Below are 15,728 nucleotides of genomic sequence, written 5' to 3'. Positions count from 1 at the left end.
TGGAGACTACATTAGTCTCAAAACGAAAGTTGTCGAAAATTTTAACGCAATGTAGACTTCGAGGCCACCTCCTTCGATCAATCGCCGAAGATGGGTGTTCAGTCTGCGAATTGAACGGGACGACCATATCGTAGATCATCATGCTTCCGCCGTATCGTGGGAAAGATAAAGGGGGGTTAGAAGGAAATGGACGAGAGACGGAAGACAAAATGTGGTTTCAACGATGACGACACCACCGGCTGCCTCATGCGGCGAACGTTTAGAGTCATTAACGTTACTGAGAATGATATAATCCCTCTACTGACGCGCGAGCTTGTCTTTGAGATCATTGTTGAGAGACTGTGAGATACAAAGCTGTGTGAGGGAGATAAGGCATAATGCGATGCGGTTTCGCAAACCTTTGGTGTTCGTCGGTCCGAGCTTCAGACGACGGCTAGTCCTTAGCTCCGCCGGGGAATGCCGCCCGGCGTCATCAACAAACATCCGGTGCCGGCTACTCACCTCGCACCACAGCAACCCTCACGTGTGCGCGTCTACACGATGACGAGCTCGTATCTGGAGGCGCTGCTTGCGCTGTCCGGTAATGAAGCGTTCGCCGATGCGCGCATGAGGCTCATTGATAACCTGAACTGGGAAGAGCTGGAAATCGTTGCCGTCGAAGGGATAACCGGATGTACCAACCGGAAGGTACGAGAGCGATTGGTCTGCGCGATGCTCAATATTCTTAAAGAGAATCCGAACGTCGAGCCGGCGACAATTCCAAAGACTGGTAAATATGCAATCATGGGTATATGAGGCGCCAGCTAATACGCATCACCACAGAAGTCCTGAGTTCTGCCCTTATCGCACCTCGGAAAGACGCGACACTAGTAACCGCAGCAACCCCTTCGTTGGCCAAGCGAAAGCGCGCTATTCATGATACAGATAGCGAGCGGCAGGAACCTGCTAGTAAGGCACTCAAAAATGAACCGATTGGTGGCTCATCGTTGGACACCATCGACTTACGTGATGACGAGAACGATGACAAGAACGAGGACGATTACGAGAGTGACATGTGGGAAGCGGACAACGTCATACACCCATACGACTATCGCCACGCGATACTTCCGACAGTCATCGATCTAGAAGATCCTGTTAAAGATGAGGAAGAAAGCAATACAGTAGCGCCACAAGTGGTGCTGTACGCGGACCAAAACCCTGCGACGGACGTGAACTTCATTACATTCCCCGCAGCCTCCGCAACCGAGCCAGATCCCAGACTCAGGATAGGCGTATGGGCTCCAAACAGCTTCGGAGGTGGCGCCTGGCTACCTCTTCATGACCTATCAACTGGGGACGGTAGAGTTATCCACGCAATATTCAATCGAGTCTACATGTCGCATCCTAAAATATCGACAATGTATCGGTCAATAGTGAGGGATGCAGAACGCTTCATGCAAAGGGGAATGTGTGTCTGCCACTATCTGTACCGCGGCACAGGCGCATCAAAGTACACTTCAGCCGAAGGAGACAAGGACAGGGCTTGTGATCATTGCAATGGCCGGATGCGTCTATGTGTCAGAGTCATTCTGGACACCATGGGCCCCAAGCTGTGCATATTTCCATTGCACGATAAGTTTCGCGCAGGCCAGACTTCGATCTCGCTCGGCGCATATGTCAGACTTAACGGAGTCCTCTTCAAATTTGGGGAGAAGAATGCACGTAGAACATGGGGTATCTCGAGCTTCTCTATCTCCCAATGAGTAGTCATATGCGGCACATCAAGCGTCTCACAATGCTTATCGAGGAGCGAGAGAATAGAGCAGCGCGGTAAAAATGAGCCACATTGGGGAGATTTACAAGCAGCCACGAAATGTTTTTTCCAGCTTTCATACCGGAGCAATAGTCCGCCATCGGCTTCCCACACGCCATCCAAATCCCATGACCGAATCAAAATTCACCTTTTCCATCGTCTCGGCGCTGCCCCCGCGAAGTCTCACACTCCGAATCTTGAAAAACTACGGCTCATCAAGAGGATCGAGTGTATCATTCAAGCTTTTTCCAGAGAAGATACCAAAGTCTTGCCCGCACACCGTCCCTTCTTCCGGCAAAGTTCCGTTCACGAAATACGCAGCGGTTGCGATAATGGCGCAGGTCCCGGGGCTGTGCATAACCGTGTGCTACCAATCTCGTTAGCCATTGTCTCTTTCGAATCAACCCCAACCATCCACGAAGCAAATAAATGCTCTTCAACTTACCCCGAGACCGTTGTGTTGAAGCACAACACTACCATCCAGTATCTTGTTCGCCACAAAAGCCCCAGAGATCGGAGTGCGGACGTCATATGGCGAACCGATGAGCAACACGGGGTTTTTCGTCTTGGCTTTGAAGTCGCCCTCGTACCGTTCTTTGGCTTGAACCTTCCACTGCGAGCACATAATATACGAGCCGATGATGTAATCGCTGTTCCAGTCGCCCAATTCGGATATGTGCTGCACGCGTTCCTCGATGTCGGTCAGCTCGTCGGCGCGGAACATGGCATCGGAGCAGCGGATGAGCTGCGTGTTGTCTGCATTGACCGCTGCATCCTGCACAATGAAGGAGCGGTTGAGCAGATATTCGGTATGGTTGTATTCTGGGGTCTCGTGGACCATGATGCTGTTGAGATAGCCTGCCAAGTAAGACCCGGACGCCAGACCCATGCGCAGAGCCGTGTCACTGGCCTCGGCGATCTTCTCGTAGGTTACGATATCGGTGGTGACGTTGGGGCCCATAACGATTGGCTCGCGCTTGGCTTTTTCGGCGACGCTTTGGATTTGTTCGTACAGTGCGGAGGACGAGAGGTTGGGGCGAAAGAGGGAGCAAGAGGGTCTGGCATCGATGCATTGTTTGGTGAACTCCATCAATGCAATGGGCGATGACATAGCCGGGCCAGTCTCCCTAGGTCTCGGTTAGCTTGTGCCGCAATCATCTGAAGGCAGCTCTGTACCATCCTTGCTGATACTCGAGCGGATGGAGAACACCATCCAGCATCATTCGCTCGACCCTCTCTGGGAACATGGCAGCTATGACCTGGCCAAGATACGTTCCGTAGGATATTCCTGGAGTCGATCAGTCAATATCCATATATACTGCGACTCATTTTTAACCCACCCCAGTACCGGAGAAGACCATCCTCGCCTTCCACAGTCAAAGCATCGACAACCTTCATGAAGTCTCTGGCAACGAAAGCAGTGCTCATCAATGATCCATTCACTGCCTCGTTCTGAAAACAGCGCGCCGCGTACTGCTTGGTGTAAGACCAGACAGCGCCCAACGCAATATCAGAAGAGTTGGTCCTCGTTGGTGTACGCAACGTCGCAACCATTCGTCCCATCTCGTCGTTGTAGCAATCTACGGGCATCGTTGTGCCAGTGCCTCTGGGGTCGGGGCCGATGATATCGTATTGGCCACCTGTCATGCTGCACGAGAAGAGTTGTTAGATTGTGATTGAAGCGTTTCTATGACAAGCAGCGACTTACGCAAGGACATAACTAGCTTGTTGCAAAAGCCAGTCTGTTGCAGGCAAGCCTGGGCCACCCCAGTTTGTCAACACACTTCCTAGTTTTGGCTCTTTTGTCGCTTTGACTTTCAGGATGTTGAGGGTGAGCGTGTTATTCTTCGATTGGGGCAGCGTATAGTCGAGGGGTACAGCCAGCTTTCCGAGATAGGTGTCGGGTCTGCCTAGAACGCTGGACGCATCTGTCCAGTTGATAGAGACTTTGTCGGAACTCTCAGGGTGCTCGGTATGTTTAGAAAATGCTTGTGACGCTGTCGCAACGAGGTTCAGGCATGCGTTTAACGCGAGGCAAAAGGTCGACTTTGAGAACATCTCGGTCCGGTGGTTGCGAGGGCTATTGGTGGTGTCCAGCTGCGGCTTGAAAGTTCATCGCAATATATACATGTTTCTTCGATCCTACTATTCTACCTGGTCAGCCTCGCAGATGCAATAGAACAGGGTGAGGCGTCTTTCGCGTGGTGCTAGTCATGGGGGCCGCATCGGAACCAAGTCCTCCTCATTATCAGACGTGATCCACGAAGCCATAATGCCATCGAATTCGTGAGCATCATAGCTAAACTTACACGACTAAACTTTAGTCTACTAGTCTGCTCCGATCAAGCCCTCGTATTCTTGGCGTAACTAACCATCTTGCCAGTGTGCGTCTCAGCTCATCTCTAGCAGCCGGCTTCGTTAGATAGTCGTCCATACCTGCATCCCAACACCTCTCTCTATCGCCCTTGATTGCGCTAGCGGTCAACGCAATGATCGGCAGCTCCCGTACTTGCTCGTTGAACAAAGTCTTGTCGTTGCGGATGCGCCGCGTGGCCTCATATCCGTCGACAATTGGCATCATGCAGTCCATTAGTATGGCATCGGGCCGAAGTTCTGTCGACTCCTTGCAAAGGAAATCGAGTGCCTCTTGGCCGTTCCATACGGCTGAGACGACAAAGCCTAGCTTTTTCAATGCGATGGAGATCACTTTCCGGTTGATGGGATTGTCCTCCACGAGTAGGATGTGGTTGCCGATCCCTGGTGTGTTCGTGATTGCGAAGGAGTCGAACGTCATGCCGTCCGTACCATCGGGAGGACTGAGGTGGCGAGCCTTCTTGGTGTTCGCGTTCTCTTCAGGATTCTGTATCTTTGCCCGGCCAGGTAAAGCGGTCGATATGAGTAGACCATGACTTGGCCCATGGTAGATCTGGAAAGGGATCTTGCAAGTTGCGGTGGTGCTTTCTGCATGAACGGATTCCAGCCCGATATGCCCACCCATAAGCTCAACTAATTGTCGGCAAATTGCCAAGCCCAGCCCAGTGCCGCCATAGAGTCTTGCTGTTGAGCCATCGGCCTGGCTGAACGGTTTGAAGAGTTGTTTGATCGCTTCTTCCGAAATGCCTACTCCGCTGTCCTTCACAACGAATTTGAGGATAACTTGGTTGTCCTTCTTTCCGGCCTCGTGAACGCTAAGTGCAATGTGACCCTCCTGTGTGAACTTGAGACTATTTCCAATCAAGTTGGTGAGAATCTGGCGCAACCTCCAGGGATCTCCCAGGAAGAGTGCATCAGGCTTGAGATCGCACCTAAAGTTCAGAGACAGGCCTCGTTCCCTTGCCTGAAGTCGCAATGGGATAAGTGTGTCGCTAATGAGCTTGTAAGGCGAGAAGGGTATTTGCTCAATATCCATGTGACCAGATTCCATCTTGCTGAAGTCCAACACATCGTTGATGAGAGTGAGGAGAAATTTTGCGCTCTCTTCAATGGAGTTGCTGAATTCCAATTGTTCTTCATTGAGCCCACAATCAGAAAGGTGCTCACTCAGACCAATGATTCCGGATATTGGAGTACGGATTTCGTGAGACATCTAGGTAATCATCAGCTTGAGTCGCGGATTCGTTTAGAGCGTGACCTACATTTGCGAGAAATCTACTCTTCAAATTGCTGGCATCGAGCGCGGCTTTCTCTTTGGCGACGAGTCTCTTGTTCTCCGTCAGTAGGACAGACCGCGCCTTTTCTTCGGTGATGTCAAATGTGAGAGCTAGTGCAGCCTGCACAACATCCTCACTTGTTGCGCTCCCATCCACGCATGGAGGGACATGTTCTGCAACAAAACGAGTCCGGAAATAACGATCATCTTCCCAATGTTCCACGATCGGACTGAAGGTGCGTCCCTTGAGAACTCCTTGGATAGTATGAACCAATTCTTGGTCTGGGTTGCGATAGGTCTCTTCCGGTGATTCAATGTACGGTATATCTTGTTCTCCTCTGGTACTTTCCAAAAGTTTTACGACCCTACTAGGGTCCCACTTTAAGCGCCCCTCGCATATATACATTTGATTGGTCTTGTCGATTCCCCACAACATAACATCCGTTTGCGCGAAAAGTGTGATGATTGACTGCCGTCGTATGTCTGCCTTAAGCCGAGCAACGACCCATTCGTGAATGTCCATCATGGACACGTACCAGCGAAGGACCTTTCCTTTGGCATCTCGATATGGTTCGGCGCGTATCAAAAACCAGCAGAAGGTTCCGTCTGAGGCCCTCCGGTAACGAGCTTGATGCGTCCAATGCGAGCGTTCATGCTGGATAACATCAGCCCAGGCCGATGTCATTTCCTGGACATCATCGGGAAACATTGTGGATATCCATCCGCTTCCTAAACTCTGTTCTTCATTCAACCCTGAGAACGAATACCAAGACTTGGATAATTTGACAACTTGCCCATCTTTGTCCATTGTTGCGATAATGTGAGGAATGATAGCGTAGGCGACGTCCGATGTATCAGTTTTGTCTGAGGTATCATTGCTATCCAAGGACTGATAATCATTTTGTCGTTCGAAAGCATTGATTGGGTCTTTCTTTGCAGCTGGTGAAGCCGGCGCTGTTTGATGTGGCAAGGACGTCCGGTTGAAGATGATCAAGAAGACGCCGTCAAGATCGGACGATAACCAGTGAACAGATGCTCGGGCTCTGACTACACTGGTAGCGTCATCGGAGTCGTTGGCGCTAGGTATGCCCGCTTGTGAGGAATACCGGGTAACGTATACATTGCTTTCGATGATTGCTTGTTGCTCAGCTTCATCGTCCCAAAAGTTATCGGCGTTTTGACAGTAATCTGTCGTAGAAACGTATCCGCGGATATTTTGTCTATTGGCAGCACCTGATTCGCTAATATCGATGGCAGCAGCTAGAATAGAACTCCAGGTCCACAGAACTGGTAAAGCACCAGGCAATGGAATCTGTGCAAGATCGGCAATATTTTCGCCAAGCAACGAGCCTTCTGTGGCAAAAGACGCGTCTTGTCGCAAGGGCGACAGGAGTCGGACGCTGCCTTCGTTTGCAGCGACGACGGTGCCGGAGCGGTTGAGTATCAGCGCTGGCGTGATCTGATGCGCAAGAATCGCCTGGGCATCAGGCATATCGCGCGCCATCTTGGGAGAGATAGACAACAAACTAGCAGACTGAGGTAATCTGGTGGTGGTGTTGATAACCGCGAAGGTGGTTATTAGGTACAACACGTGCTGTGGTACGAGCTCTTACGTGGGGCCGTCGGAAGCGTTGCCCTAGCGAATAAGGATAGGAACTCAAGAAAGGGTCTAAAGTTACCCCGAACAAGTCGCTCATCTCCATGCGCAGATTAACCATTGTGGTGTAGTAATCGGTCACATGATTAGAGGGCAAATAAGTACTCCGAACCCCTTTCGGGAGAAAGGGCAGCATCTTTAGACAAGAATACAACGCCGATTACCTACCGCTCTTCGCTTAGCCTTCTGCCGCGCCGATTGTAGGTCGAATACCTCCTGCCTCTGCCTAACAACTAGTTATGCTACAATAAATACCCTTATTCGTTATATTAGCCGTATATCTCTACTTAGGCATCGTGCGTTACTAGACCGCGAAAAGCAGTTGTTATACCTAAATACACCTAGGTACTAGCAGTAGAGTAATATATACAAATAGTTACGCTCTCTAGTAAAACGTATATACGCATATATTTAGATTAAGCTATAATAAACTAGTAGCTAATGCTATCTATTATAAACTAAGTTATATCTAAGACGCTATACTTAAAGCTTATAGAGATAATAAGCTTAACTAAATAAGCTCTAGTAATTAATTTTATAAGATCTCTAGAAGTAATATAACTATAAGGTAGCTATAAGATTAAAGAGCTATAAAGTTAAAAGTAGTAAAAGCTATATAATATATACACGTTATTATAATAGCTCTAGTATTTAGATTATTCTACTCTATTACTTCTTAAATTATATTATTTATAAATACTCTTTTCTTTATTCTTACGTCTAGTTCTATATTAGTAGATATTATATAATAATATTTTTATAACTTAGTTTATTCTATAATATAAATAATTATCTAATATATATTTTTATATATTAGCTTTTCTAGCTAATTCTAGTATAAAAGAAAAGTATAAGTTATATAACTATCTAGCTTAACTAGCTCTATATATAAATAAGACTAGAATTTCTTATCTAATTTAAAGCTTTATAGAGAGAAGAACTAAATAATAGTCTAAGTACTAAAAGAATTAAATTCTTAATCTATTTTAGCTCTAGTATATATAAATCTAGTATAGTATCTAAATACTATCTTATAGCTACTATCTCTTTATCTTTAGCTAATATAGTGTTATTCTAAATTCTATTTAAATTAGTTAATAGCTATAAACTAATTCTCTAATAAAGAGTTACTATAAGGCCTAAGGCCTAATAGAGCTTAGTAGAGAGACTAGAGCTTATTAGGCTTAGTACTTTACTATCTATATATATATTATCTTAGACTAAGAAAACTATCTTAGTTATTCTTACCTTTTTAGGTTATATTAGCCTAGTAGTCTAAGACTATATTCTTATAGTTACTTACTATTATAGGCGAAAAGAGGCCTACTAATAAGTATGCATTTGCTTCTATATATAGAAGAAGAAAGATAAGAGAAGAAAGGTTCTTCTTACGCGTATAACTTGCCTCTTATAAGCCTTATACTTTACTACTTTAGTTAGCGCTAAGTTATACATTATATAACTAGAACTGTCTACTTAATATAGCGTAGCCTCTTACACTTACTAATAATTATAGTTAGAGAATATATATATAGCTTTATTTTACTATTTTTATATAGTAGTATACTAAGTAGAAACTCTATATAAAAGTTAGCTATCTTACTATCTTACTATCTTACTATCTTACTATATATCTAGCACTACTAATATACTAAAAGACTTAAGTTTAATATTATTTAATACTTATATATACTAAATTAACTTTACTTTATTAAATAAACTTATTAAATATATAAGCATAGCTTTAGATATATTCTTTTTAAGTATTTAATAACTTAAAGTAAGTAGACTTATACTAAAGCTAAAAAGTAAAAGTTTATTTTATAGTATAAAAATTACTACTTAGTTATAGTCTTTTATAGTAGCTAAGCTTTTTTTTTCTACTTAGTTATAAAATTAGTAGACTTAGTATTAGATAACTTACTAATAAATTAACTATTAAGTTTAATAAGAAAATAGTAGTTAAGGTTTATATTTATACTTACTATAGTTATAATTCTATAAGAGATAGTAGGTACAGATTTAGAGTAGAAGAGAAGAGGTAATACATTAATACTAGTAGCTAAGGTAGCTTTGTATATTCTTGCCTGGTTGTACAGATTGTAGAGCTAAGAGGGTTTTGCATATACCCTATTCTATGATGTAGTAGCACATAACAATCCATTAGGCTCGACGAGCTGTAGCGAATCAAAAGCAACGACAGGCGCGCCTTGGTTGTATACGTGGTACAGACTATGCAAGCCAAGGTAAAGACATATCAGCAGCCTATCTCACGAAAGCCATCATCACTAGCCCAGCTAATTAGACCCGTTCACACTAGCAACAAAACTTCAACCCGAGATTGTCCGCATAGTGGCAGTGAATTTGCATTGGTATCACCTATATACATACATCCCCTCACACTACCTTCTCTACAACTTCGCAAACACAGTCGGCACAGCCCCACCCATCTCCACAAGCGTACTCTTATTCCTGACCCAAGCCTCAAGACCCTTCTTACCATTCTCCACACCCACACCACTCTGCTTCCAGCCACCGACGCTCATCTCCGCCGGACTCTCACCCCAAGTGTTCACCCATGTGATACCCGCTTCGAGCTGAGCAATGACCTTGTGCGCGAGGTTAAGGTCCTTAGTGAAGACACCCGCCGCAAGACCGACATCGGTGTTGTTTGCTCGTTGGACGACTTCCTCGACGGTCTTGTATGTGAGAATGGACATGACGGGGCCGAAGATTTCTTCGCGCACAATCTTCATGTCGTCGGTGCAGTTTGTGAAGACGGTGGGTTGGACCCAGTAGCCGTTCTGGTAGGCTTTGTCGCTGTGTGACGCAACCCATGACGGGGTCTCAGGGCCTCCGCAGAGCATCTTTGCCTTGTCATTGTCGCGGCCGTGCTTGATGTACTGTATGACCTTCTCGTAGTGCGGCTTGGATACCAGCGGGCCGAAGTTCGTGTTCATGTCGTGGAGGTTGCCGGGGCGTATGTATTGCATCTTCTCTAGTAACCGCTTCTCGAAATCTGACTTCATTGCTTCCGGGATGAAGACTCGTGTGCCGTTGGTGCAGACCTGTCCTGTTGAGAAGAAGTTGGCCAGCATCGCGCCGTCAACTGCCTGGTCCACGTCCGCGTCTGGCAGGATGACGCATGCCGACTTGCCGCCCAGCTCCATTGTCACGTACTTCATCTCGCCAGATGCGCTGCCTGCGACCTTCTTGCCTGTCGAGACCTGTCCGGTGAAGCTGACCTTGGCGATGCCGGAGTGCTTGGTAAGGTATGCGCCGACTTCACCGCCGCCCTGGACGACGTTGAAGACACCCGGCGGTACTCCAGCTTCAGCGTAGATATCCGCTAGTACGGTGGAGTGCAGTGGTGTGAACTCCGAAGGCTTGTATACCATGCAGTTGCCGGCTGCCAGGCAAGGCGCAGACTTCCACAGCGCGATCTGAATGGGGTAGTTCCATGCACCAATACCCGCACATACGCCCAGCGAGTTCTTGGTTGTGTACACCCACGCGTCTGGTCGCAGTTGTGCGGTCTCGCCGTTCATGCCACCCCCGCCTACGAGATTCGCAAAGTATTCGAGGACATCGGCGCCGGTGACTACGTCTACGGTCGAGGTCTCGGAGAAGGGCTTGCCGGTGTCGCTGGTCTCGATGCGGGCGAGTTCGTCATTGCGCGCGCGGAGTAGGGCAGCAGCTCGTTGAAGAATGCGCGCGCGCTCGATGGGTGGTGTCGCTGACCATGCGGGGAACGCCCGTTGCGCCGAGGCGATCGCAGCGTCAATGCCAGCGTTGGAGGTTGTGTTGATGTTTGCGACGGGTTGGGCAGTCGCGGGGTCAATCGTCTGGAAGGTGGAGGAAGATGAGCCTGCTTGAAGCTTGCCGTCGTAGTAGGCGGATCGGGGCGCATATGGGAGAGACATGGTGAGTGGCTTGTTGGCGCAATGGATAAGCCTGGGGTTGCTTCTGGTGTTGACGCGGAGTCGCAAGAGTTTGGTCGCCACGATGGTCACGATGAGCGAAATATACCGGGAGAATCTTTATGCACAGTTTGATCTGCGCGTGTCAGCCAAGTGGTCAAAATTGGCGCGGTGATGTAACGTGAACGAACATTTGTATGGGCGATAGCGGCGGGGAGCTTGGATGCAGCTGTTGCGCCTCTACTTCCTTTCACGATCAGTAATCCTTCGGAACGTCGCCGAGCAGTACGTCAGCTAAGGGATATGCAAGGGGTGCGAGCAAGATAGAGAAAGCAGCAGCGCTCGCTTTTCAGCGGGATGGCGTCGTTTCCTGTCGCTGCTGCTGTCTGGCACAAAAACGTCGCTCCGATGGCTGCCGCCCTCACCGCCCGGAGATCGGGGAAGGTGCGGCATCGACCGACAGGGATGACGAGCTCGGAAGCTGCAGCCCAGCGGGGTCGCGCTAGGCCCAACGCGCCCATCACATCATCGGACGCTTTTACGACGTCTTTTTTTCTTCCACTGGCAACCACGGTTACCACATCCACGTCGTCGCCAACATCATTACAGTCGTTGTTGGACGCAATTGATCAATCACACTTACTACCTACTGACAGCGTGTGAGTTTTCACTACTTCGGCCCATCGCCTCTCCTTCCTCGCACCCGTCGCAACATCGCTCATCCTGAGGCGTTGGTTGAGCACGTGCACGCGTCCGGTCCAACCGTAAACGGCCCTATTTAGCACAGTCTTATCTGGAAGGCGAACGACACATCTTGCAGCGGCGCACGACTCTCCATTCCCCAGCCTCATCGCCAGCTCACTTTTGCTGCTCCGACCTTCTGCCGACCGCCCGATCGCGACGCCCGGCCCATCTAGACAACATCGTCTCCTTCGAGCGATAGTCCGCCTGGATATATAAGCTTGCTCCTGACGTGAAAAGCTCTCTTTAGCAGAAGTATACTCTCGCCATCACCCCAAGCCCACCACCCACACGCAACAATGGCTTTCGAGACCGTGACCTCCATCCCCAAGGATGCCGAGTATGACTTCGTCATTGTCGGAGGAGGCACAGCGGGCTGTGTCATCGCCTCGCGACTCACCGAATATCTCCCCAACAAGAAGGTCCTCTTGATTGAGGCCGGCCCAAGCGACTTCATGGACGACCGTGTGCTGCTGCTCAAGGACTGGCTCAACCTTCTCGGAGGAGAGCTCGACTACGACTACGGCACCACCGAACAGCCCAACGGCAACTCTCACATCCGACACTCACGTGCAAAGGTCCTCGGTGGCTGCTCATCACACAACACCCTCATCTCTTTCAGGCCGTTTGAGTACGACTGCAAACGATGGGAAGCCCAAGGCTGCAAGGGCTGGAGCTTCAAGACCTTCATGCGCGTACTTGACAACCTGCGCAACACCGTCCAGCCTGTCCACGAGAAACACCGCAACCAGCTCTGCCTCGACTGGATCGACTCGTGCTCAACCGCCATGGACATCCCCGTGATCCACGACTTCAACCACGAAATCAAGACCAAGGGCGCCCTCAAGCCTTCCGTTGGTTTCTTCTCCGTATCATACAACCCCGACGATGGCCGCCGGAGCAGCGCTAGTGTCGCCTACATCCACCCCATCCTCCGCGGCGAAGAGAAGCGCGACAACCTGACTGTTCTCACCAACGCTTGGGTCAGCAAGGTCAACGTCAAGGGCGACAAGGTCACCGGCATCGACCTCACGCTCCAAAGCGGCGAGAAGTTCACCCTTAACCCCAAATGCGAGACCATCCTCTGCGCGGGTGCCGTCGACACCCCGCGATTGATGCTCCTCTCTGGTCTTGGTCCCAAGCAACAACTCTCCGACCTCGGCATCCCTGTCGTAAAAGACATCCCCGGTGTTGGCGAGAACCTGCTGGACCACCCCGAGAGCATAATCCTTTGGGAGCTTAACAAGCCCGTACCCGCAAACCAGACCACCATGGACTCTGACGCCGGTATCTTCCTGCGCCGCGAGATCCCCAATGCGGCAGGCGGCGACGGCGATATTGCCGACATCATGGCTCACTGCTACCAAATCCCGTTCTGCCTGAACACTGCTCGGTAAGCCCAACAACCCCACATTTCCGCGCTGCAACTAACATGATCACCAGCATGGGTTACGACTCCCCCATCGACGCATTCTGCATGACGCCCAACATCCCCCGTCCCCGCTCCCGCGGCCGCATCTACCTCACCTCCGCCGACCCCACCGTCAAGCCCGCGCTCGACTTCCGCTACTTCACCGACCCCGAGGGCTACGACGCAGCCACCATTGTCGCCGGTCTCAAGGCTGCCCGCGAGATCGCCAAGCAAGCCCCCTTCTCTAACTGGATCAAGCGCGAAGTCGCGCCTGGCCCGAAGGTCGTCACCGACGAAGAGCTCTCCGAGTACGGTCGCCGCGTCGCACACACCGTATACCACCCCGCTGGCACAACCAAGATGGGTGACGTAACAAAGGACGAGATGGCCGTTGTGGACCCCGAGTTGAAGATTCGCGGGCTCAAGAGCGTCAGGATTGCGGACGCGGGATGTTTCCCCGAGATGCCCACCATCAACCCCATGTTGACTGTGCTGGGTATCGGTGAGCGTGCTGCTGAGCTGATCGCACAAGAGTGGGGCTGGAAGGGTCTCCAGAAGGAGAGGTTGTAGACGCGCATCGCATTTCAAGAGAAGTGTGCTTGCTGGGTAGATATTTGTTGGTAAGATGGTAAGATAGATGTGAGTTGATAACATAATGAGTGACGACTTTGAATGGTCACCCCAATGCGACAATACCCTTTGCAACAATACTATCTTCTTGGCAGTTTGCGTGAACCGAGTGAGTATTGGTGTGGCGCCTACTTTTGTAGTCTTGACACGCGTCGTGAAGCCATCTTGCGAACGGAAAGGAATCAGAGCTTGCATGCTGCATGCTAATCTGGGCCGATGCAGGTGACTATCTTGATCTAAGTTGACCGCGGTGGAGAAGCTTGGATTAAGCTTGATGTGTTGGCCCGAGGGGGTCTAGTCAGTCGAACCGATTGTAATGACTGGTATAGAATGGCGCGCTGATGTACTCTCAACTTGACTTGCTTGGTGTGTACTACATGGTGAACATGGTAGAACCTAGCTCCATCTGCGACGGGCGCTGTTTGCCGTCCTTTGTTCATCCAAAGCTAAGACACATCACGCATGAATTGTGTGAGTGTCAAAGCCCCATTACTCCGGAAGCCGCTCTGCTTTTGGCTTGCGTTCGCTATTCGCCATCTGTTCAGGTATCATGGTTTGCACATGTACGGGGTAGCTATCCACCGCAGTCTTCGAGCTACGTGCCTCGTACCATTAAGTAAAGATATATAAAGCTTCCTTGTCTACCAACAGAGATGCATCAAACCTTGTCTTCTATCATCACCTATCTCTTCCCACGAAATCACACCTGCAGTCATGGCGAGAACAAACCTCGGCCAACGCTTTCTCATCGAGCTCAACGGCCAGTTCGTTAGTGCGTTATCTGATACCGAGACCGCCAATCTCGCAGCCAATAGTGAGGAAAAGTACCCCGTTAGCATGGGAGACCGCGAGCAAGCTGCGATATTTACGCTGCAGAATGGGATCTTGCTCTGTAACAACGGTGTGACTTTACTCGTTCTAGGCCGGTGGATGCAAGAGGAATCGACCACGTTCGACCCTCTGCCTATGTACTGGGCGAGTCAATTCGACAAGGTGAAGTCGATTCAGTACACGGGAGAGGGCGAGGAAGTGCAGCTTGAGTCTTTTGGTATGTTGTTGAAGCCGTTGAGAATTTAAGCGCGGCGTCTTGAGTTATCTCTGAGCTGACCTCTTCTAGACTTTCAACTCGGTGCACTGCTTGACGATGATGGTGAGACAAGGTTGTATGCGTGTCATCCAAGTATGGATATCGGTAAGCAACGCATTCTTTGAACATGCTGCCCCAGGGCTCTCGACTAACTATGTCAGGGCCTGGGACGAAGTTACATTGGCTGGAGACGAAGGGGTAGTGGCTGTGAGAGGATTTGCACGCGATATGCTGTTGTAAGGAGGGGATAGCATCAAGAGTGCTGTTGGCAGAACAACAGGGGTGTAGTTTATCGTTCATCGGCGGATGTGCAGCGATCTATCCCCAAAACGCTTCGGTTGAAATTAGACTTCGTTTTTCCTCGTGTGCAGAACTAGTAGAGAGTCACGTTATGGAGAGCATGGCATTTCTTGTGCAACATTTGTCGATTTGGGAGGGGCGCAAGAATAAAGAAGAGGACTCATAGTTCGCGAAGTCGATACCCTCCATCTTCGACGTGAGACACCAGCCGCCAGTTCAACGCCGTCCAACCCGAGCATATGCGCAGACATGCTTCTCATGGCTTTAGGCCGTTGCGACGTTGACAGCCAATTACCACCGACCAACTCCACGTCAAGGATGCACGACATACATTCGCTCTTGCACACAACAGCCGCTAGCGGTCCCTAGATACCACACCTCGCTATGGGCGTGTCCACGACCTAACGGTATTATCTCATAACTACAGAGACTTTGTTGTGTGTCGGTGTTCCTTCGCGGCCTCGAAATTGTGCTAGCCTAAGAGGAACGTAGTTTCAACACCATCCTTCAGCCAGTATCTACCATCTCCATGGCTGCATAG

The 15,728-nt window shown here is 49.5% G+C and overlaps 4 protein-coding genes across 4 annotated transcripts; 2 read left to right on the top strand and 2 right to left on the bottom strand.

Annotated features, from left to right (window-relative positions):
- Positions 1–1,997: 1,997 nt before the first annotated feature.
- On the bottom strand, positions 1,998–6,945 carry J4E86_002614 (uncharacterized protein; the record flags this gene model as incomplete). The annotated part of the gene is made up of 7 exons (XM_051443172.1): positions 1,998–2,159; positions 2,238–2,919; positions 2,969–3,080; positions 3,133–3,440; positions 3,501–3,872; positions 4,165–5,378; positions 5,428–6,945. 7 exons carry the CDS (start codon positions 6,943–6,945, stop codon positions 1,998–2,000), a joined length of 4,368 nt encoding a protein of 1,455 aa, XP_051304667.1.
- A 2,564-nt stretch (positions 6,946–9,509) lies between these two features.
- J4E86_002613 (uncharacterized protein) lies at positions 9,510–11,021 on the bottom strand (the record flags this gene model as incomplete). The annotated part of the gene is made up of 1 exon (XM_051443171.1): positions 9,510–11,021. The coding sequence occupies one exon, from the start codon at positions 11,019–11,021 to the stop codon at positions 9,510–9,512; it is 1,512 nt and encodes a 503-aa protein (XP_051304666.1).
- A 1,037-nt stretch (positions 11,022–12,058) lies between these two features.
- J4E86_002612 (uncharacterized protein) lies at positions 12,059–13,740 on the top strand (the record flags this gene model as incomplete). The annotated part of the gene is made up of 2 exons (XM_051443170.1): positions 12,059–13,152; positions 13,203–13,740. The coding sequence occupies 2 exons, from the start codon at positions 12,059–12,061 to the stop codon at positions 13,738–13,740; spliced, it is 1,632 nt and encodes a 543-aa protein (XP_051304665.1).
- Positions 13,741–14,514: 774 nt separating this feature from the next.
- On the top strand, positions 14,515–15,012 carry J4E86_002611 (uncharacterized protein; the record flags this gene model as incomplete). Its single annotated transcript, XM_051443169.1, has 2 exons — positions 14,515–14,848; positions 14,918–15,012. 2 exons carry the CDS (start codon positions 14,515–14,517, stop codon positions 15,010–15,012), a joined length of 429 nt encoding a protein of 142 aa, XP_051304664.1.
- Positions 15,013–15,728: the final 716 nt, after the last annotated feature.

This window comes from Alternaria arbusti, assembly GCF_024043155.1.
Source record: "Alternaria arbusti strain BMP 1465 chromosome Unknown scaffold_3, whole genome shotgun sequence".
Taxonomy (NCBI): Eukaryota; Fungi; Ascomycota; class Dothideomycetes; order Pleosporales; family Pleosporaceae; genus Alternaria; species Alternaria arbusti.
The sequence above is the reverse complement of the archived record's forward strand: the minus strand, read 5'-3'. Positions and strand labels throughout refer to the sequence as shown.